This window comes from Desmodus rotundus, chromosome 2 (genome assembly GCF_022682495.2).
Source record: "Desmodus rotundus isolate HL8 chromosome 2, HLdesRot8A.1, whole genome shotgun sequence".
In the NCBI taxonomy this organism is placed as follows: Eukaryota; Metazoa; Chordata; class Mammalia; order Chiroptera; family Phyllostomidae; genus Desmodus; species Desmodus rotundus.
In genome coordinates this window covers 112,505,678-112,530,270 of record NC_071388.1, presented here as the reverse complement: position 1 = coordinate 112,530,270, position 24,593 = coordinate 112,505,678, and the positions used below count along the sequence as shown (strand labels likewise).

General features: G+C 36.5%; 1 protein-coding gene and 1 pseudogene across 3 annotated transcripts in view; both read right to left on the bottom strand.

Moving 5' to 3' along the window:
• Window positions 1-24,593, bottom strand: part of CNTNAP5 (contactin associated protein family member 5) — a 981,662-nt gene that overhangs the window by 136,877 nt on the left and 820,192 nt on the right. For all 3 annotated transcript variants that reach the window (XM_045203156.2, XM_053918555.1, XM_053918556.1), the window contains 3 exons: window positions 22,967-23,185; window positions 14,771-15,010; window positions 1,854-2,078 (listed from right to left, as the gene is read on the bottom strand). In XM_045203156.2, coding sequence (XP_045059091.2) covers window positions 1,854-2,078; window positions 14,771-15,010; window positions 22,967-23,185 — 684 coding nt within the window. The remainder of the gene's footprint in view (window positions 1-1,853; window positions 2,079-14,770; window positions 15,011-22,966; window positions 23,186-24,593) is intronic.
• Window positions 22,409-22,491, bottom strand: LOC112313186 (U2 spliceosomal RNA; annotated as a pseudogene).

Sequence of the window (24,593 nt, the reverse complement as noted above, 5' to 3'; positions counted from 1 at the left end):
GTCACTCATATGTGGAATCTAATAATTTAACAAAACTAACAAGCAAAAAAAGGGAGACTTATAGATTAAGAGCAGACTGAGAGCTCTGGGGGGGGTTGTGGAATGGAGGAATTCAGTTAAAAAGGGAAAAAAATAAAGAGAAGGAACTCACAGATACAGACAACATTGTGGTAATTGAGGAGTGGAAAGGTGATGGGTAGAGGTGGAAGAGGGTATGGTGGGGATTAAAGGTGATAGAAAATAAAACAAAATAAATTAAATTAAATAAAGCAAAAGAAGCCAAAAATAAAATGGTTCTAAAACATATAAAGGTCTGCTCTTGAATAAGAGGTCTAAAGCCCATACTGTTCCCTTTCTCTCTTAAAAGCTCTTAAAGAATAAATATTCCTGGAATTACCAGTTATCAGTCTAGTCTATCTTTCCCTCTCTCTCTTTTTTTTCCTTCTATCATGCTGTTCTAAGAATGAATGAATCCTGTTACTTCTTCTTGGACATTGTTATTATTATTGTACTTCAAGCCTGATTCAACTCAGAGGCCTGCTAGTTTTGATCCTTGTCTTAGGCTCACATATTATTTCTTATTTTCAATGCTTTCAATAGTTAAAGCAAGATAAAATGAAGAAGTGACAAAAATAAAATAAAATAAACGAGAAAAAGTAGAGCCAGTTAAATAGCTAGAGTCTCTGCCTAAGGTCTGGAGAGGGCACAGTGCATACTATGTATCTCAGGATCCTGTCTTCAGTGCCCTAGCACAATCCACCCCTGTGTTAGATGATTATAAAGGCCAGGCTCATCTCACTATGTCAGCAAATTGGAAGAAGAAAAAAGACATATACTTGTTGTTTGAGACCAGACTGTAAGGATATTCATATTTTTGCCCTCTTTGCTTATCCTAATAATTTTTCTTCCCCTAGGATTCTGATCGTATAGTTTCCTAAGCCATGAGAATATCAACAGTCCTCATTACGGCAGTGTAAAATTAAGTCATGAGACAAGAAAACCTAACTTTTCCTAGTAGCTATCAAAACTGGTATCCTTCACTATTCCTTGAATAAAGTGGGTTCTAACTCTTTTATCCTTCTAATCTGCATATATTTCATTTTGTTCACAATCTTTAAAAATGATTTTATTTGTTTATTTTAGAGAGAGAGTAAAGGAGGAAGTAAGAGAAAGATAGAGAAACATTGATGTGAGAGAGAGAAACATCGATTGGTTGCCCCAATTGGAGACCAAACCTGCAACATAAGCATGTGCCCTGACCTGTAATTGAATTGGTGACCTTTCACTTTGTAGGACAATGGCCAAACAACTAAGCCACACTTGTCAGGGCTATTTCATTACATTCTTTTCAAAATTTGATTCTCAGAACACAGATCCATATCCTACAAGGTTATGACTCACATATATTATTTCTCTCCAAGATCTAGGCAATCAACTTCTATTAATACACCCTACACTTATACTTGTTGCTTTAACAGCCCTCAATAAAAGAGACTGCAGTAAAGATAACATTGTATATGTGACAGTGTCCTTCTGTATTTCAGATATGCTCACGATCATGTATTTTACACTTAATGGGTTCCAGCACAGAATAAATAATAAAGGATCACTGCCGCACACTCAAGGCGAATTAAAGTCAGTGCATCTGAGACTTCAGCAAGGGACTGACACTGTCCTGGATACCAATTGCAACTCATAAAGGTAACTTTAATTAAGGGTTTTCCTAGAGGTCTGGAAATAGGCTGCTCAGGTGGGACCAAATTTAGGGTGAAGTTATGCATATTCTGGAGGGCATGCATATTCCCTCTAGCCCAGCAAAACACTCCATCAGGCTTCAAGCCATCAGTACTCACCATTCTTGCAGAGCAGCACAGTCACAGAGTCTTGAGAAGAAGAATTGATATAAAGCAAGAGGCTGGGTGTCTGGGCTGTCATAAAGCTAAGTGCAATGTTTTCCTTAGATGGAGCTGATTCTGCATAAATGGCTGAGGACGAACGGCTTAGATTCTTCATCACTGGGTACGGTTCTTGAAACACGTAAGTAACCGAAGTGCCAGCCTCAAAAAGAGCAGAAATCTCTGCAAAATATAAGAGGAGAAAACACATATTTAAGTATTTAGTTGACTACTCTAGATATAGTAGTAGCTTGTTTGTTGTTCCTATGTATCTATCAGACACTACATTAATTATATGGTATGCTTTCAACAATAATTCTGAAATGGCAGAAGTCATTATTCTCATATACAAATAAGAGACACGAGGCTTCCAGAGGTTAAGAACTTTGAAAAAGATTGCATAGCTAAAAGAGAGAGCTAAGATTTGCATTGTGAAATTTATGCCCAGTTTAATATATACTTGCAGAACAACTACCCTATGTCAGGCTCATTGTTCAAGAAGCAAAGATAAATTGTCCCTGCCTGCAACATAGTGTAGAGAAATTGCACTGGGGCCATCTTACTGTTAAAACTGGGATGCTCTCAGTTCTAGTTTGTGTTTTTCTTGTGTATTTGAAGGATTTGAAGTGGGTCCTAAATTACTGAGAGTGGGACACTGGGAGGAAGCAGCAATGCTCTATGGTGGGTAAAGGGTGAGGATCTATGGAAATAGAAGAGAGGGGCTGCTCAGAAACAGTAAGAGGGACGTAAATTTCCTACTCCCAGACTCAAAATTTTATATGTCTAGGAATTGGTGTCCAATCCCCCAAAAGAGAGAAGTTTTGGGCAAATAGGACTCATATGAGAAACCATTCCCATATCACAAACACATTGCATAGAGTTCTGCCACCACCATGAGGAAAGGAGGCATCCAGACACTGATGACATTCAATTAGCAGGAACATGCCACCCAAGATCCTTCCTGCATAATGTTCTCATACCCACTGTTAGTTTAGTGGAACTAGCATGGGATTTGGCTTCAGCACTGGAGCTGAAGCCTCACTTGATTTCATACTAGCTGTATAGTTCCGGGCAAGTAGGGGAACCCTGTGGAGACCGTTTTCTCATCTGGCAAATGGGAAACATAAAACCAACCTCAACAGTGTTGCTGTGTGGATAAATAAGGTAATGTGTGTAAAGCACTTAAAAGAGTTACCCACTCAGTCTGAACTCATTGACTCCCATATTAGAAGATAGCTTAAACAGAAACCCTTTCTATTTTCTTCATGTAAAAAAAAATCTGTTTATTGGCTATATATCCACCTAAACGCTGAAATATTTTCTTCTTTTAATTAATGTTGTCTCTAAACAGTAAAGGTTCATTCTTAGAACAACATAGCTTAGTTCTGGCAGCAAACCTCTGTCATAAAATGTGAACTGATATTGGCAACATTAATTTCCTTTTCCAACTGATATGTAGAAAATTCCTATTTCCCCATGAAATTCTGTTACTTAGTTGATGTCTCCTAAAAGATAATCAAACCTGACTTTTGCTTTCTAATTTTACTGCAATTTTTCTACTTTTGTGAAAACTCTAGAATAGCCTGTAACCATGTCAAAAACTTAAAGTTTCATATGTCTGTATATTGTTAGCAGATTGGAAATACCAGCTTATTTTTACTAAAGGTTCAGGGAAAGGATTCACATTTATCATGCAGGATACATCAGTACTCCTGATTACAAAGCTATGCAGCAAAATTTGTGATAGTGAGGATACAGATTAGTTATCATCTTGATTCAAACACTTTCCTTGAGTAAACTGACTTCCTTGGGAACATTTCACCTGCATTTTGAGTTACTATTGGCTAGTTGATAGAAAGATGGTTTTTATTTGATGTCTGTACACATGTTCAAATATAATTCACATCATTCTGTTATGTACATATTAAATATAGACACATGTAGTACACATTTTTTATACTTGAGATGGGAAATTAAAATGAAAAGTTTTTTTACCTAGAAATATCCACCAAATTTCTCTCCTCCCATCTCTTCTATTCCTAATATTTTTATAATTTGGGTATTGTCAGTCTCAATATAAAGGAAATTCAGCAAAACACCTGGATTCTCTTAGTCTCTCAGCTTCTTATATTCTATAATCTTAAGCTCTCTGATCACATTTAAGATCTCTGATTGATTTTTCTGAACACCCAAAACTATTGGGATAAATAGAAGAAAAATCTTAACTTTGAAGGTGTTTATCAATGACCATCATGGTATTCTAGGACCACAATACCAATATTAACACATCTCTTAAGCACTTACCTAGTGAAAGAACTATGCTGATTACATTCTGAAAAGACAGGATACACATTTTAAAAAATAACACTGATGGAAGGCAGCCTAGTATATGATGCATGAATGAAAGAAAATAATTCCCAGAATTGGATGTCATCATGGGCCAGAGTAGCCTGAGAAGACCTGAACAAAAACCTGAACATTGATTAAGCCTTAACATGTGGAAAGAGAAGTAGCTAGAAGGCAAGGAGGTGCTACAGGGATATGTGTCTGAGCTAGCCAGGTAGTCTGACAGACTTGGAAATTGAAACCTGGCAACACTTCTCACTACATGTCACTTAACCTCAGGTTATTCAAGTATAAATAAGGAATAAATAATGAATTCAGTATTGTGGTGGGTAGAAGGATTGGAAGCAATTATGTAAAATTGTGGCATATAGTAAGGAGTCGATAAATAAGCTAGTTTTAATAACAGTAATAGAGTTAAATTTAGAATTAGAAAAAACATGAATACCAATCCTAGGTAATGAGTAGGCTAGTGGTTACCTAAAAATCAGTTAGATTGTAATTAAACACATCCAACAAACTAATGAGAAATAAAACAATTGGCATAATATTTAAATTTATTATTAAATTTTTCTTATGATAATGGCCATGTTGATATGTGCTTCTATGACTCTTTGTCATTTACCAATGTATATTGTAATATTTCTAGATAAAGTGATATGATATCTGGAATTAGCTTCAAAATAATAAGAGAAATGGATGTGAGCATACAGATTAAATAAAAATGGTCATGAGTTGATAACGAAGGTAAATAATGGGTGCATGGGGTTCTAAAATTCTCTCTACTACAGTGTATAATTTAATTTTTCTGTAATAAAAAGTAAAAATGTATACATTGTCAGGAAGGTAAATATTAGAGAATTTTTAAATAGGTTTTTTGCAATTAGTAAAGTGTACCTAAATATACATATGATTTTTCACTGAAATTCTATTACTAAGGAAATAATTGATTAATGCACTTATCACAGCATTATCTATGTGCAAACATTGGGATAGCCTAAAATTCTAAATATGAGTAAGCATTTAGTGAGACTTTGTATATCAGGCATTATCCCACTGGCTTTTTGAAGTGTTCATTGAATGTTCACCACAACCCTTTGTAGAGATTCCTGAATTTTCCACATTTTTTATATCTATAGCTGAGAAAACCAGGAATCATAGGTTGAGTTATATAACTAATTTCACAGCTGTAGATTGCAGATGAGACAGAATCTGAACATAAGAATACCTGGTGTCAGAATCCCACTTTTGCTAAGCTAAAATACTCTGCTAGTTGGATGTGTTACATAAGCAGAAGAAATTTCACCAGATGGAATATTTTGCAGTCATTGAAACTGACAAATTTATATAAGAATGACAGTACCCAGAGTATAGGGAAAGAAGGGGATAAAGAGGGAAAGAAGAAGAAGGGTTGTCAAGGAACAAGTATAAAGGACACATTGAAAAAGCCAAAGGTTGGTAGGATTAAGGGTTAAGTGTGGGAAGTAGGGGTGGGTAGGGCAGGGAAGGGTGTTGGGGGAAAAGTGGAGAAAATTGTGCTGGAACAACAATTTAAAAAATGAATGTGACAAAATGAAACATTCAGGATATAAAATGTAATGGACAGACATCTTAGCTATATTGAACGCAAAGAAAAGAGTTAGAAGGAAATCAGATTTTCTTTTTTATTGTTGTCTTTGAGTAGGTTGAGTTTTTATTTTTCTAGATTTATAAATTTGTTACCAATTAGGATTCCAAATATGCTACCTAATAATTTTAATTTAAAAATAAATTAAATGACAATATAAAGACAGTTATACCCAGATTGTTCAGACAATAATGGGGCTGGAGGTGGGTTAAAGGCAAGCACACATCAAAAATGGTGTTGGAACAACTGGGCATCCACAAGCAAAGCAAGAAAGTTGAACCTCTCTACCTTATACAAATATTTTTTGTATACACCATTTACAAAAATTAATTCAAAATAGATAAAAGACTAAATGTAATAGATAAAACTACAAAACACTTAGAAGAAACTATAGCCATAATTCATCATGTCCTTGGATTAGACAATGATTACTTAGATATAACTCCCAAAGCACAAGCCACAAAAGAAAATAAAAGAAAGAAAGAAAGATAAATTAAACTTCATCAAAATAAAAAAAACTTTTGTTCTTAAAAGATACTATTAAAAATTAAAAAATAGAACATTTCCAAATCATATAGCTAATAAGAAATATTCAGAATATACAAAGAATTCCTATAACTGCATAAAAAAAGAAAAAAAGCCAATTTAAAAATGGGCAAGAAATTTGAATGAATATTTCACCAAAGAAGATACACAAATGAGTAATAAATACATAAAAAGATGTTTAATATTAGTAGTCATTATGGAAATGCAAATCAAAACCACAATAACATACCATTTCATGTGTTCACAATAGAACGTCTATTATCAAAAAAGACTGACAATAACAATTGGTGAGAACATGGACAAATCAGAATCCTCTTATTTTACTGATGAGAATGTAAAATGGAGCATCCACTTTAAAAAATAGTTTGACACTTCCTCAAAAATGTAAACATTGCACTTATGTTTACCCCCTCTATGTACATATATGCATGGGAATAGACAACAAAAGTTCATACAAAAACATGTACAGGAATGTTACTAGCAGCATTCTTCATATAACACACACATACACGCAAAAGAGGAACATTCCAAACCATCAACTGATAAATGGATGAGCAAAATGTGGTGCCTCCAGACATTGGGATACACTTTGGGAAATGAAATGGAGTAAGTACTGAAAATTTCTGCAATATAGATTAACATTGAAAACATGATAAGTGAGAGAAACCAGATCCCAAATGTCTATATATTATATGATCCTATTGAAGTAAGTCAGGCAGTGAAAGACAAATACCGTATGATCTCACTTATAAGTGGAACCTAATTAACAAAACAAACAAGCAAGCAAAATATAACCAGAGACACTGAAATTAAGAACAAACTGACAGCAACCATGGAGACAGAAAGTAGATTGGTAGTTTCCAGGAACTGAGAGAGATATGAGTGGGGAATTGCTGCTAATAGGTATAAGATTTCTTTGGGGGAAATGATGAAAATAGTCTGAAATTAGATAGTAGTGATGGTTACACAATTTTGTGAATCTGCTAAAACCCCATAAATTGTACATTTTAAAACTTTGAATATCATGATATATCAATTAAATCTCAATTAAAAAACACACAAAACAAAAAAAAACCTACATATGTGAGTCCTATTACCACAATTTTGTACAGAATAAAATTAGAGTCATATAGGAGAAAAGGAACCAAAAAGATGCCAACTTGACCTCTGGCTCTGACAGTATTAGCAAGTCACTAAACTTCTGTGACCTTCAATGTTTTCTTATGTTAATTGTAGATATTACCATCCTCCTTACTAAATTGGGGATAAAAAGGTAAGTGCTTCAGTCAATAATTGCAAGCTAATTTTATGATTATTATTTCTTTGCACTGCAATAGGAAACAGAAATGGACCATGGTCAATGAACCATGGTTCTAGCTCAGGAATAGCTAATGGATAAATCTCCCTAATTGTACCACATGAATTTCCAGTATTTCTGCACCTTCATATACGTGCTTTGGTAAGTTAGCATAGGGGACTACCTCAATAGAAAGCAACTTTATTCAGGACCATCCTGTAGCTAATGGCTTCATTTCAGTTCTAAGCCACATTTTCCAAAGGCAATTAGCATGGTTAATAGACTTGGTAAAAAAAAAAGTTCATCTTATAGATTTTGGAAATGCTCAACATAAAGAGAATCATTTCCTTAGATTTATGAGATGGCAGAGAGGAAGTTGAAATTAGTGAAATATTGAAACAAGCTGAAAAGGCTAAACACATATTTGTCTATTTTGCTTGTAGATCAAAATAAAAAGTGGGGAGAGATCACAGGATATTTCAACAACTTTAGTTGAATGATACAGTGGCATGGAAAATAGATAATTCATAGAAGCTGTTTCAGAGAAAGGAACCAATGAAAAATTACATAAATTCAGAACAATATGATCTATGAGATATTTGAACAGTGTCCCTGGAGAAATGCAGAGGTCTACTATTTTTTTTTTTTTTTTTCAAAACAGAAGCCTTGGGCATAGATCTTAAAAAACAAAGCCAGTATGCTTTAGTGTCTGTGCTTGGTACTGTCTATTCTGTAGTTGCTTCTTCTACTATGTGGAGATAGTCTACTGGTGTCATTAGAATTTTTCAAGGTAGTTGTTCACAGACCTACCCCAGTAGCACTTTGCTCATCTTACGTGCATTAACAGTCCATGAAAATGGGCTTTGCTTTATTTCAAGTTCAATTGCAGGACCCACCACTTTTTTGGTCCTACCATTTATACCATTTATATTCTTCCAAGGACCCAAAGCTTTCTAGTGATATTAAGCAAGTATTTCATATTAACTAGAGAGAAGGCTGGTGCAAGTGGATGAAGAGCGTGGATTATGGATCCTTGGAAGACAATACTGGTTACTTCTTTCCAACAGGAAAATGGATTGAATAAAGCATTGCTTGGAGAGAGGCTTGGGAAATGTGTTTTAATGAATTGATAAGCCTTTTTATAACTGTCATCATTGTTTATCTATAAATTGTGTTTAAAATGGTGATTATTGGATAATTCCAGTGAATGAGTGGATCACAAAACTCTGGTACATTTACACAATGGGATACAACACAGCAGAAAGAAAGAAGGAGCCCCTACCCTTTGCGACAGCATGGATGGAACTGGAGAGCATTATGCTAAATGAAGTAAGTCAGGCAGTGAAAGACAAATACCATATGATCTCACTTATAAGTGGAACCTAATTAACAAAACAAACAAGCAAGCAAAATATAACCAGAGACATTGAAATTAAGAACAAACTGACAGCAACCAGAGGGGAGGGTGTAGGGAAATAATGGGTGAAAGAAGGGAAAGGGTTGTCTACGAACATGTATAAAGCACCCTTGAACAAAGCCAAAGGGGAATAAGATTGAGGGTGGGAGGTGCAGGTGGATGGGGCAGGGAAAAAGTGGTTGTGGGAAAGTGGAGACAACTCTATTTAAACATTAATATTAAAAAAAAAGGAAAAAATAAATAAAATGATGATTAAAGCACTTTATTTTAATAATTTAAATGCTGTATTTAAAAAATTTTTCTTATTTAAAAAATTAAGTGACAATAGTATTTTGCATTAGTTTCAGATGTACAGCATAGTGGTTAGCCAATCATTCATTTTAACAAGTGTTACATCTGATATTTTCAGTATCCAAAGTGTATCATACATAGGTATTGCGATGTTATTGACTATGTTTTCTATGCTATACTTTTCATCCCAGTGACTGCTTGGTAACTTACAATCTGTATTTCTCAATCCCTTACCATTTTTCCCTAGGCTCTCAACAACCCTGTTCTCTGGCAACCATCTATTTATTCTCTGTATATGAATCTGTTTCTGCTTTGCTTGTTCTATTCCTTAGATTCCACATGTAGGAGAAATCATGTGGGTTTTTTTTTTTTCTTTCTTTCTTTCTCTGGTTGACTTATTTCACATAGCATAATTCCCTCTAGGTCCATCCATGATGTTGCAAATGATAGGATTCCATTCTTTTTAATGGCCAAGTAATATTCCATTGTGTATGAGGTCTGTCTGGAAAAGGTCCAACCATTGTTAATATAATGCAAATGGTTTGTGAGACATCAGTGTAACCTGGTACCTAAGGAGAGTGGACTGGAATGCACATGGGTGAACAATGTACTAGTCAGTGGGGGTGGTAGATGCCATTGAGTGAGCATGTGTATGGTGTGACCATCACATTCAAAATGACTGAGTGAGTAGAACAATGAATCTTCATCAAATTTTGTGTTACGCTTGAACATTCCTCCATGGAAACTATTTGGATGATTCAGAAGGCCACAGCTATTGGCAACTGGTGATTGGCAGTTTCATCATGACAATGTACCTGCTCATGCATCAGGTCTCATGCAGAGGTTTTTGATGAAACATCCAATCACCCAAGTGGCTTAGTGCCCTGCAGCCCAGATCTGGTGCCCTAAAACTACTTGCTTTTCCCAAAACTAAAATCAGCTTTGTTTTTCTGTTTTGTCTTATTGTTGTTCAAGTACAGTTGTCTCCATTCCCCACCCCCCAACACTCTGCCTTGTCCAACCCACCCCCACCTCCTACCCTCAATCCTACTCCCCTTTGTATTTGTCCATGGGTCCTTTATACATATTCTTTGATGAGCCTTTCCCTTCTTTCCCCCATATACCCTCACTTCTCCTTTCTGATTACTGTCAGTTTGTTCTTTATTTTCATGTCTCTGGTTATATTTTGTTTGCTCGTTTGCTTTGTTGATTATATTCCACTTACAGGTGAGATCATATGGTATTTATCTTCCATTGCCTGGCTTATTTCACTTAGAATAAAGCTCTCCATTTCCATTCATGCTGTCACAAAGGATATAAGCTCCTTCTTTTTTTCCGCTGTGTAGTATTCCATCGTGTAAATGGACCATAGATTTTGATCCACTCATTTACTGATGGACACTTAGGTTGCTTCCAGTACTTGGGTATTGTAAATTGTGCTTCTATGAACATTGGGATCCTAGGTACTTTTGAAATGGTTATTCAGTATTCTTAGGGTATAATCAGAACAGTAGAAATGCGGGATCAAAAGGCAGTCACATTTTTAGTTTTCTGAGGAAATTCCATACTGTTTTCCCCAGGGGATGCACCAGTCTGCATTCCCACCAACAGTGTACTAGGGTTCCCTTTTCTCCACAACCTCACCAGGACTTGTTGTTTGTTGATTTGTTTATGATGGCCATTCTGACCGGTGTGAAATGGTATCTCATTGTAGTTTTAATTTGCATCTCTCTGATGGCTTATGATATTGAGCATCCTACATATGTCTCTAGGCCTTCTATATGTTCTCCTTGGAGAAGTGTCTGTTCAGGTCTTTTCCCCATTTTTTAATTGGATTATTTGTTTTGCTGGAGTGGAGTGGTGTAAGTTCTTTATATATTTTGGAGATAAAACCCTTATCTAATGTATCATTGGCAAATATATTTTCCATATGGTTGGTTCCCTTTTCATTCTGCTGATGTTTTCTTTAGCCATGAAGAAGCTTTTCATTTTGATGAGATACCATTTGTTTATTCTTTCCTTTATGTTCCTTGTTCTAAGGGATATATCAGTGAAAATATTGCTGCGTGGAATATCTGAGATTTTCCTGCTTATGTTTTCCCCTAAGACTTTTATGGTGTTGTGACTTATATTTAAGTATTCACCAACCTTGAGTTTATTTTTGTGTATGGTGTAAGTTGGTGGTTGAGTTTCATTTTTTTTGCATGTAGCTGTCCAGATCTCCCTACACCATTCATTGAAGACACTATTGTTACTCCATTTTATGTTTCTGCCCTCTTTGTCAAATATTAATTGACCATAGAGGCATGGATTTATTTCTGAGCTCTCTATTTTGTTCTATTGATCTATGTGTTCTTATGCCAGTACCATATTCTTTTGATTACAGTCACCTTGTAATATAGTTTCATATCAGAAATTGTGATCTCTCCTACTTTGTTCTTTTTCCTCAAAATTCCTGTGGCTATTTGGGGTCATTTATGGCTCCATATAAATTTTTGAAATGTTAGTTCTATATTTGTCAAATATGTCGTTGGTATTTTGATACAGATTGCATTGAATTTATAAATTGCTTTGGGTAGAATGGACATTTTGATGATGTTAATTTTTTCCAATCCATGAACATGGTATATGCTTCCATTTATTTCCGTCTTCCTTAATTTCTTTCTTCAGTGTTGTATAGTTTTCTGAGTACAGGTTTTTTACATCCTTGGTTAGGTTTATTCCTAGGTCATTTATTTTTCTTGTTGCTATAGCAAATGAGATTTCCCCCCTGGTTTCTGCTTCTGATATTTCATTGTTAGTGTACAAAATTGCTTTCAATTTCTGAATATTGACTTTGTATCCCACTGTTTTGCCAAATTCATTTATTTGGCCAAGTAATGTTTTGGTGGAGTCTATAGGGCTTTCTATGTACACTATCATGTCATAATCACCTTTGAAAGGAAAGAGATTTCAGACTGTAGCTGAGATTCAGGAAAATATGACAGGTAGCTGATGGCAATTGGGAGAGCTGTTTGAGGTCCCATGGTGCCTACTTTGAAGGCAGCTGAGGCATCATTGTCCTCTGTACAATATTTCTTGTATCTTGTGTTTTCTTCAATAAATGTCTCTATTTTTCATAGTACATGGCTGGTTACTTTCTGGATAGGAACCATGTATGTACAACAGCTTATTCACCCATTCGTCTATTGATGGACAGTTGGCTTGCTTCCATAGCTTGACTATTATTAATATAGAGCATAGAACTGGGTATACTGTGCAAACTGTGCACCGAGGCCAACTTCTACCAACATCAAGCCTGGGGTCAGGTCTGCAAAAGGCCCAGGGCATCCCAAGATCCACCTCCACTAGTCTCCACCTGATGGCTGCCTCTTAGACTTAGTCAATGAATCAGCCTCTGGTGGCACTTGAGTTGCAAGAGGGTGTTGTTCACCAGACTGACACAGATTCAAACTCACTATTAGTGCTGGGTCTGAAGCCCCTCAGCTAAAGTCCCATGGTATACCAAGACTAGCTACTACCAGATGGGTGTTGAAAGACCTTTGCAGTGAGATAGCATCTCAGAGGCCAACAGAGTTTATCAGGTCCAAGCAGACCAAGATTTGGCTCTGTGAAAGAAGGGCTCTGTGGCAATTTGGTGTGCAAGAAAAAATATTGCTCCCCATCTCAGAGCCACACAACTCAGTCACTTACACTCTCTGAGTCTTCCCAGACCTCTATATCCAGGTCTCAGGCAGCTGACTCATCTGCAGTGTGTGAACTCCTCAGGGTAGAGTGACAGGGAGTCTGCTTGGTGGGGTTATTCCATTTTCCCATTCTGATGCAATATGGAGGGAAGTGCTCCACCCATAAAAGATGATGTCTTCTGTATGGGTGAGAAACTAAGTACAGGGACCCTGGGGGCTGTCTCTTTAGCTCTCTCCCTGGAGCTGCAAGTCCCAGTGTCTCCTCACCCTACTCTGCTCTCCTCTGCTCTCCTTACCCTCAAGCACAAGGTCAGTGACTACAAAGGAGATTTTGTGCACTATTGCTTTAAAAGGGTGGATGTATCTGTAGCAGACTCCTCCTTCCCTTGTGGACAGAAACCCCACTGATTTTCATAGTCAGGTGTTATGTGTGTGCCTCTTCCTGGCTCTGGTGTTCTGGGGTGGGGAACTTGACATAAGGGTGATATCCCTTGTTCCTCAGGGGTAACCCTCATCAGCTAAGACATTTTTTAGGATTCTCAGCCCTGCCCATGGGAGCGAGGCCAGTTCTTTTTTTTTTTTTTTTTGTCACCACCCTTCCTACCAGGCTTGTTGTGGCTTCTTTGGTCAATCCTTGGTTATAAGACTTCTGTTCAGCTAGTCTTAAGTTGGTTATTCAGGTTGACTGTTCTATATTTTAGTTGTAAATCCAGATTTGTCCCAGGAGTAAATGTGTGTAACTTCCACTTACTCCACTGCCATCTTGGATCTCTTTAAACACTGCTCTCGAAAGACTGTTTTTAGTATTTACTCAACAAACTTTTTATTAATAAAATAAATGTAAACATTCTGCAAAGGCATGTAGTAGACCAAATCTTTCATTCTCCTATTTCAAAAATATTAAGTATTTACAATGAAAAACAAGATGTTACAATTTGTATTCTTACCTTGAATCTCTCTGGATAACTTGTATCATGACTGTCATTCCTTGCCTAAGGTTTGTGTATTCATCATGGTTAGCTTTTGTCAATGCAATCAATTAATAAGATTTGGAGGGGTTGTAGAAAGGCATCAGAGCAGGAGTTTTGACTCCTCTGTTCCATAATCAGCACCCTGATGGACTAAGTATGAGTTTTTGGGGAAGGCTTTTAAAGCTTCAAACCCCATTCAAGTCACCCATAGAATAGGGGGATTTTACTAAATACATGATATTGACTTTACTAACTTATCTCCACTCTCCCTATTGTAAAAATGCATTAGTTTGCTTAAGGTCTTCTAAAGTTCCACCAGGGCTAGACTCTAGGATGCTTTGATTACATTTATGGACTGAGGGATTAGAACTGAGAAGGTCGGTGCACCCTTTGTGATCCAGGTGACCCAACAGAAATGAGAGTTCACCTCTCCCAGTGCTCAGCTGACTCTTGGCTATGGTGAGCCTGCTTGTAATTTTACTATCCCTTTGTTACAATTTCACTGCCAGTGCCCACAGTCAGTGATAATGAATAAATGTAATTATATTGAGAAGATATCCAGTCTCTAAACAGAGGGAAATTGAGGGAGACTAAATGATTGTTTGAGGACTTTCTAAGGTGATGGAATAATATGACTTGGGCATAAGCTGTAGATACTATAACATAGCACATGTGAAAACAAAAATGCCTATTTTACCTTTTTTGCAAAAAGGTCCTTCATATGGTGAATTGGTGCAGTCACAAAAGTATCCACTGCGCTTCTCCACACACTTGCCCCCATTGTGGCAGATGCTGCCATAACTGCTGCAATGGCCCGGGCATCCTGGCCGGACTCCAGATGTGACCTTGGCCCTCTCCTCCAAGTCCAGTTTCTGTCCATTCAAGTTTAAGGAGCGTATGCATCCTAGAAAGCCTTTCTGTTTTGATGATGTTCCCCCTAAGTGGCAAAGAACACAAGGAAAAACACATAATGTATCAAAGTGTTCAAATTTTTTTTTAAGTTTAGTATTGGCATTCATAACAGTTAACAATTGTTCTATTGTGATGCTGTGGTTACTTTTCCACTAAAGTTTCCATGGAGAATTAGACATTTAAAGAGCCTTGAAAAAATGTACGCCTTTTCAGACTTGGAAAAACACCCATCTCCCAATGTACACTCAAAACAGTTTTTTAAGAGATTATACTTCATATGGAATCTTGTACTCTACATATTTAAGAAAGAAACTTTAAGATAAGAACTTGTCATGTTCTGTGCAAATGAAGTAAAATGTCTTTTTAGCATATAGCAGAAATCTGAAGTTGAATGCATGGAATGAAATTGTGCCTCTAGCAAAGTTAGAAGCAAGTTGTTAGGCTCATGAAGTTAGAAAACCACAAGGAGCTTTGTAATGCTTATTTGATTGGTGCAATATGATGAACTAGAAAGAGGATGGATTTTAGAACCATGCAAAGATGGAGTCAAACTCCATGTTATTAGATGATTAGCTATACTGACCACTGACTCACCGGAGCTTCAGCTATTTGATCTGTACAATAAGAATAACTCTATTTCATGTGTTTACAGTAAGGCTTAGTTAAGATATAGTACATCCTCAATCACTGCTCTTTTGTATCCCTTCTCTTAAATCCAGATAATGGTATATCTATATCTATAACTATATGTTTATCTATCTATCCATCCAAGATATTACCCTCAACTTATTACTTGAAAGATAAATTTCTTCTTCTAGAATGCAGAAAAGAATTGCTACCCCACTTTCTTCTGAGGGTACCTATTGACAGTTACAGAGACATCTGCAATAGTTGCTGCAAATTATTCAAGAACAAAGTAGATTCAGAGATTCAGGGCATTTTGTTACTGTCAGAAATCCAGGATTCTACTAACCTAAATGTCTAATATCAGAAAAGTGTGTATTGAGAAACAACAAGCCAGAAATTAAGTTAAATCCCATCAGAGGATATTTATTTTGTGTTGGGAATTCTGGAAGGTCCCAAAGAAGACACGTTTGGCAATAAGCAACCCAAGTTCTATTCAAGATGCAATATTTGGGGCTAAAATCCATGCACATAGATTGTGGAGGACATTCAGGTCTTCTTGCTCTACATGGAATACTAATGGAGGGGAGGAGAAGGTGTGTTGGAAAACAACAAAGACTAGCAGCCACTTATTTTCTTTGTAAGTCACCTCTGCTTTCTGAGCCTCATTCATCTCTAGTCCTTCCTGTTGCAACTTTATTAAATCTTGGTCTAGCAAATTACCAAATAAAAATATTATTATATTCCCACCAAGGTGGATACAGATATGAATTCCAAATGTGCTATCTCAGAATGGGGATATATATTTAAATAGGAAACAGATCTGTAAGTTAAAGAAATGAATATGTAACATAATTTTTGCTGGCATCAGTCAGCATGGCAGGGTGGGCAAGCAAATATTGGAAATGGGATTGTGGCTACATAGGGTAGAAGTAGGGAGAATTCGGGTAGAAGTAGGGAGAATTCTGCCTTCTCTGAATCACATCATATCATCAGACTTGTAAATACATGTATGGCAGTCACTCTCTGCATCTAAAGACAGAATGTTCCTAAAGGATTAATCTAGTCTCTCACCCTGAATTAATGACAAAACCCCATCATATTTTCAGTTCTGGTAAGTGATACCCAAGCCAGCCAGGAGGTCAAACCCAAAATGCATTCTTCTGCCTGTCTCAATTTTTAGTGAGTGTATCTCCTTTTAGCCACAAGAAAAATCAATTAAAGATACAAACAGATTATAGAGCAAGGTTCATTATTTCTTTCCTAGAGATTTTGTAGAATAAAGAGAAGAGGATTTATGTAGTCAAATATTTTATTTTATTTTTCTTTTATTTTGTTGTTACTTCCTGTGGTGGATTTAAATAACTCTCCGTATGTCTTCTTAGTGGCACTTTTATTCTAGCAGAGGTGGAGAATGAAGTATCTATTGCACCCTATTTTTGCATGTGACTCCGTCAACAAATTTCTAAATGGAAAAAGTGACCGGGGTGGTTTCTGTGACAGAAAAGTGCCCCTTGAAGTTTGAGACATAGTACAGTGAAAATGACCCAAACCAAGGGGAATCAGTGCTATCGCAGGTGCTGACAAAACACAATGACACAATGGTTTATGAACTCAATGGCAAATTAACTAAATGTCAGGTTTTACTTGACTGCTTTTTATTCTTTACGAGGGAAAAGAAAAAAAATAAAAATTATAGTTTAGGCTCCTTTGTTCTTTATGGAGAATGTGGGCAAAAGTAGGTTTACAGTTGTTTGCATGGAAAGTAATGCAATAATTAATTAGCAATACAAGAATAAACTTTGTGTTTTGTGTATTCACAGCTGTAAACTTACTTTTGCTCACCCCTGTATGTAGACTCAGTGTAGAATAATTCTAAAATGATGTTCCCTACTCACATACTCATACCCTGTTAAGTTGTCAGCGCCCTCTGTTTCTGACATTATCTGCTCTGTGTACAATATGTGTTTCAGGTGTGAATCTCTGTGAAACGTGAATACTGGGCAAAAATGCAGCCACAGTTTTCCCTTCTCCTCTTCTCTCACAGCCCTTCCCCCACAACCAGCCCTGTGGATCTGCTTTTCCAGATATCTAGGACCCATCTGCTTCCTTCCACACGGAGAACCACACACCACTTGAATTCCAGCAATAACCAATTGATGTCTCTATTCTCAGCTCTGACTCTTTGCATCCAGTCACCACGTTGTAATCAGAGAGGTCAATCCTATGTAAAAATTCAATTCAGCCAGACCTGTTTTATACCCTTCAAAGAATAGTCATATTTGGAAAAATAAGCTCAAATCCTTAGCACAGCTGATATGCCATGAAAGGTCTTGTCTCCACTTATTTCTTCATCTTCTTGCTCTGACTTCAGGGTGTCAGGCACCTGAACTATTAATGGTTCCCCTGGGCCTATGGTGTGTCTTGACTTTGGAACTCATCATGTACCTTGTGTTTATGTCATATGGTACCTTCCCCCATGCACTCCACAGCTCCCCTCCTTCATCCCTACCATCACAAACACACACACTTACACTCATATGCACACATTCTTTAGTTTACATATTTCTTGCCAACCCAGTATTTATTTTAACTCTTTGCCTATTTTTAAAACAGAACCCATTTTTAAAAATTCTAGTAAGTATTCCAATAAAAAATCAGAAGATCTCTTAACAAGGAACTTGCTTCCTGCATGACAAAACTGAGCTGCACTAAGAGATGACATGCATGTACTGTCCAATGGCCGCATTTTTACCAGGATCACATCAATCATCCACATTGCCTTCCTGGCCCTTGTGGATTTGTCTGCAACTTTTCTAGACTTTACAGAAGGTTGAAACAACAACAAAACAACAAAAACAGCAACAACATCCACATTGCCTTCCTGTCCTTTGTGGATTTGTCTACAGCTTGTCTAGAGTTTACACAAGGTTGAAACAACAACAACAACAATAAAGAAATGTAGCATTATCCTTAAAGCTGCTGAAAGTCATTTAACTGTGTCTCATATTTAACCTACAAGTAGTTTGAGAATCAGAAAAATGTCTCTAATTCTAACAAAAACAAACATTTTCTATATGCTAGAAAGTTTATAATTAACTCATAGAATGCTCTATGATGAAAAATGCATTATCCATATTATTCACACTACATAGTTGAAAAAAATTAGCATCACAGACATTGTTTTGACCAGAGTCAAGGATCAAACATATTTTTAAAGATTTTATTAATGTGTTTTTAGAGAGAGGAGAAGGGAGGGGGAAAGAAGGGGAGAGAAACATCAATGTGAAAAAGAAACATCACTGTGTGCCTCTCTCATGCCCCTATCTGGGGTCCTGGCCTACAACCCAAGCATGTACCCTGACTGGGAATCGAACCAGCAACTGTTCAGTTTGTGGGACAGTGCCCAATGGACTGAGCCACACCAGACTTTATATAACAGAACCAGGAGTCATACTAAGATCTCTTAATCTTCAAAGCCTGTATATCTTCACAGCCCTAAAATCCTAAAATGAACTATTTGATTAGACAATTTGGGTCAGTACTACAGAGTGATTATTCAACTTCCTTCCCCTGGTGTTTTACATGGTTTCTCTTCCTAAGTGATGTATACATGTGTATTTATCCTCTTGACTTTCATATCACTCTTGCTGACAACTTACACCATTAGTTAGCTGTCCTCACTAGAACCTCTGCTAAATGAAACTCTTCAGTTGGCTCTTGGTATTAAGCATGTCCATTGTAATGCTGTTTCCTTGGACTGAACATGAATCAATTCTTTAAAATGTGACTGTCATCATTTTCAGCCTGTCTTAGAAAACCTCCATGTGTCCTCTAGAAAAATGCTCAGTGCTACCAGAGACACAGCTCACTTTCTTGTGACCTCCTTGAGCACAAGAATAAGGGCCTCTGTTCTCTTTTGTGCCCTCACCACAGTTGACATGATTTACCTGAATATAGAGATATTCCCTATATTCCCAATTTCCTGCCAGTATGGAAACAAGAGCAACACTTTGGATCTCTGCAACTTTATGATTTACCAAGACAGTGTAGTATTTTCCCCAAGGAGTTATAAGTTGGGAATGACTTTAGTTTATTTTGACACAAAGAAACTAAACTAAAAGGGGGGGAGGGAATCTAAGTTCCATGAAACACAAGTAAGATGGAAGTAATGCCACACAAAAATGAGATTTGCAGGCCAACATATTTACAAATATCCACGTTCTAATTGTAGCATATCCAGAAAAAATTGATGTTGTCTTACTTGGAGAAAATGAGACTTTTCCTTGCTGCTACACACACATAGGCATGAGGCTAAAGATGTCATTCCTAATGATGTACATGGAGATAGCAAATCCTGAAACTGTGAAAAATTAGTTACCAGTCCCTTCATTTTCATTCTGCAGATGAAAAAATGAGTATGCTTAGGCTATTTGTTTTTCTACCAAGGCCTCATGGCCTGCTGGCAATTTGCTTGGAATTCATACCCAGATCTCCTCATTTCACAGTTTGCCATGGGTGTAAGTTCTTGGAATCCTCTTGCCTCATTCTCATAGTGACTGGCACATTAGCAGGGAATAGCAAAGTAGATGGATGAGACCTCCAAGAGTAAGTATCAAAGGTGGGGCAATCACAAGCAATCAGCATACATTTCAGAAGTCATATGTTATAAAGTTTCTTCTACTCTGTTAAAGAAAATGTGATCAGTGAAAAAGCATGGCTGTAAATGTAACTGTAACTCTTGTGGTTATAAAAGCCTGAAGTTAAAATATTATTTCTGGGAATCCAGCATGAATTGACTAACATTACCAGCACTTCAACTTCACATTCCAATATCAGGGGCAATATGAAGAGGTCCACCTTATTCTATGAAATTCAACCCATTTCTCGTACTCACGAAGCACTCAGGACCACAGTAGCAATAACAGTGATTACCATGTTAAATGACTGAAAGATAGTTCAGTGGCTAAAGGTATCTGGTCAGGCACAACAAAATTAATATTTAAGTACTGCCACATTCAATTTATCACAGTAAAGAACAATATACTAATATCTTTTCCTGCCCAGCAAATAAAAATATTCAATGTCTCTAAATTTCTAAATGATAGGGAATGCAATTCTTCATTTTGGTTGCTGTAGCTAAGTAGAGGATGTTGTTGTTATTGTTGTTTTGGTTTTTGCTCTTTTTTGAACCACTAAATTATAAAACTAGAAATATCACAACCTCAGCATTTTGAGCCACCTGATATTTCTAAATGGATGTATCACTGAACACTAAACAACAAAATTCAAATCCACATACTAAAATAACCTTCAACAACATTTTTCTTCTTCACGTATATCAAGACAAATTCAATAAAGCTAAGTAACATGTGAGATGGAATTTATTGGAGAGAAACATAGAAGCAGATGCTCTTGCCACAGCTGACCTTGGCTCCGCCTTGAGCAAGGTATCACCTCTAGACCCATTCATATGCTCCTACAACTCAGTATCATCATGATCAGTTTAATTGAAATGTCTGGAGAAAAATACCTTCCATGAAACACAGCTGCCTATTTTGTCCTGTTGACTTGCAGAAAATTATCACATATTTAGGACATAAGATAATGCATAGCTATATGAAATTTTCATGAAAGTATCAAACATTATTCCATTTTTATATACAAATTTCAGCTTGAAATATTCATAAAGACTGTCTGAAGATAAATTAAACTTTGGCATGAATATAATTTATAAAAACTACTTGAATTTATTTCACCAAAAAAATCTTGATGATTAACAAACTTCTTCAGAGAAATAAAGTGTGACATTTAAAGAGAATTAAAACATCAATATACATTTTAAAATTATTTTAATAGTAAATCATATCAGTTAAATAGGTTATTAATTAAGTAAATGTCTTGTAATCATAACATTGTTTTAATCACTTTTATCCTAGTTTCTGCTAGGTATGAAAAATATGACAGATGAAGAAAGAATGGTTCATGTTGAGAAAAGAGAATATAACATATTATCTTACTTTTCTTTTAGCTTACATGCTTTTAGTGACAATTTTCTTCAGGGCTAAAAATTTTACAAACTGAAATTTTAAAAGAAGCAAGTAAAAACACCAGTTGATTGCTGATGGAATGTTGTTACAGGAAGGCTATGTAGTCTGAGAGTTGGTTAAATTTTTAAAAATAGACGAAAATTAAATCTGTGGAGATTGGCGGCTTTTGGAACCCATTTGTATCATTGTTTTAAACATCTGAACTTCTAGTTTTGTGTAAGAGCAGCTTCTTTGCTTTGATAATATTACAATATCCCTAACATTTATGGCTATATTTTGCATTTTAAAGCTTTACCTGCCCTGCTCAACATATTTATAAAAAAATCCTTTCTAAATTACAGCTATAAGACTGACCTTTCTGACTTGGACTAATGTAGCTAAATTCTCTCTCTCTCTCTCTCTCTCTCTCTCTCTCTCTCTCTCTCTCTCATGCACATACACACAAATGTGAGTCCTTTGAAAGCAGTGTACATTTGTCAGTCTCTACCATTCAACAAGGAGCCTGATGTATGTTAGGGTCTCAGTGACTATGAAATAAATAAATGAATGACTCAGTGAATGATGCCTGTACCTTTCCAGTCCCCTATGATCAGCAGTGGCAGCCAGTTCAGATGAACAACTTGTCTAAAGCCTGACCTGAGTCTCATGGAGGCAATGAGCAGTGGATAATCATTTGCTTGGGGGTAAGAACTGCTTTATGTGCAGGGGTAAGGCAGCCACCCAAGTAATATGATTTTAGGGAGTATCAAAGAAGCTCCTAGTTTAAAAATCAATAGTTCCTTCCCTCATCATATTACTACACTTGATCTTAGCCAAAAGGCCGAGAAGCAATTATCATATTACTGATGACTAAAATCCATTTTAGACAGTGCAGCATATTTTATTACACTGTTATGATAATTCCTAAAAGTTAGGTATCAGCCAAAAGGGGAAAATGTAACCCACTGAATTTAAGTCGGCACCACTAGGGTATAAATAGTTTATATATTATTTTACTAAGAGCATATTATGATTATAAAAATAAAAAATAATAGGAGTCCCTGGATATGTACAAGGATAAAAGATACAAAAAAGTCTGAGATCACCTCAAAATTTGCTACATAATCTTTTACTGGCATAATCTTTTATTGCTGCGGCTAATGAAGCAAGCAAGAAAGAATTTATAAAATAAAATTTACAATTATAAATGTTTTATGTCATATTTATTCATGTTTTTGGTTTAAAATAAAAGCAATTTCCCTTAGGCCTGGTCACAGAATGGTTTTGCAAGGATTTTAGCATAAAGGGTGCCTTAAGATTTCCCCTACCTACAAACAGCTGGCTGTTCAGCTGCAGTCGGAAATGGCCCTCCTCCGAAGTCTCCCTGCTCATCCTGGGGAGGCTGTCCACCTGGAGTGTGGTTACCTTGAGGTTCCTCTCAGCCCGAACATAATGCCACTGGTTGTCATTCAGAAGAGAAGGAGACTGGACTACGAGCTCTATGGGACCATTCCCAACATCAATGGCGAAAGTGATCTCAGAAGGAGCTGAAACCAAAAATGGAAATAGGTAAAAAGATGAAAGGAGTCATCAATGCATTTAGGGCCCAAGCATATTGTGACTAAATAATATAAACAAGCATAAGTTAATAGCTAGGTAAAGAGAACTTCAGTAGAAACCCCTGCAGTATTAAAATTAACATTGGTATTAATATCTACCCAATACTAAGCCTCAAGATTTTATTTTGGCCCACTTGGTTCTGAGTTTGAGAATTCAGGTAATAGCAGAGGGACCCGCAACACCAATGTTAACCTGATACACATGTATATGTGCCAGAGTTCTGGGTTTTCTGTCCTCCTAGATATGTACAGATACTGAGTTAGCTAGGTAGCTCCACTCCTTTAGGAAAAAGACTCACAGCCTGGAATATCCAGTGCACTTCTCCATGTTATTTTATTGATACATGTGATATAAGCATTTGAACTAAGATTAAAAAAGAGAGACTCAGAAAGTTTAAGTGCCTGTGCAAGGAAACATAGCTGCAAGTTGTGATGTCTGGTATAGAACACATGTGCCTCCCTCCCCACTCTGGGCTCCTTCCCTGACTCTGCCCTTCTGTGTCAATCTACATATCATACAAGCCAGGGACAGTCAGTGAGGGTTAGTAATACGTATAATGATATGACAATGATGATAGTAGTGGTGATAGTGGTGGCAACAGAAGTCATGGAGCCATGGAGAGAGAGAAAAAGAGAGAGAAGTAGACACAGCACAGTAGGTACAGTGAACTCTGCCAGGCACTGTACTAAGCACTGACTATAGATTCTATCATTTTCATCTTCAAAATGACCCTATTAGAGAGGGTTTATTTTTATTTCCATTTTATAGGTAAAAAAAATTCTTAGAATTGTGAGTAATTTTTTCAGATACTAAGTGTAATCTTACTTCAAACTTAGAATTATTTTTTCTCAATTGAGTATATCCTCTTATATTTGCTATTATTACATAAAATTTTTCTAAATCTAAAGGAAGTGGAGAATTAAATTATAAATTGAAATTAGGGAGTAGACAGTCCATTTCAATAAATAGAACCTTCATATGTCAGACCTTCCCTTCTTTCTAGCACCTTGAATTTGTCCCTTCTCCTTTACCCCTAAAACAGAACATGGGTATTTATTTGATAAAGTCATCAGCTGCAATACCTGAATTATCAGAGGTCAAACACCACCCTGGACCACTCCCTCTTCATCTTTAAATCCTAACTGAAAGCCAGTCTTGGCATAAGAAACCCCAATCTGCAGAATTTCAAGTAACTGAGAACTGACTTAGAGGAAAAGCAATGAGGTAGAGGCCTTTAAAGTGGAATTTGAGAGTGTGGACTCTGCAGTCATCATGACCTAAGGTAACTGTTGCACCTTGTTCCATCTCAGTTTTCTCATATGTAAAATGAGAATA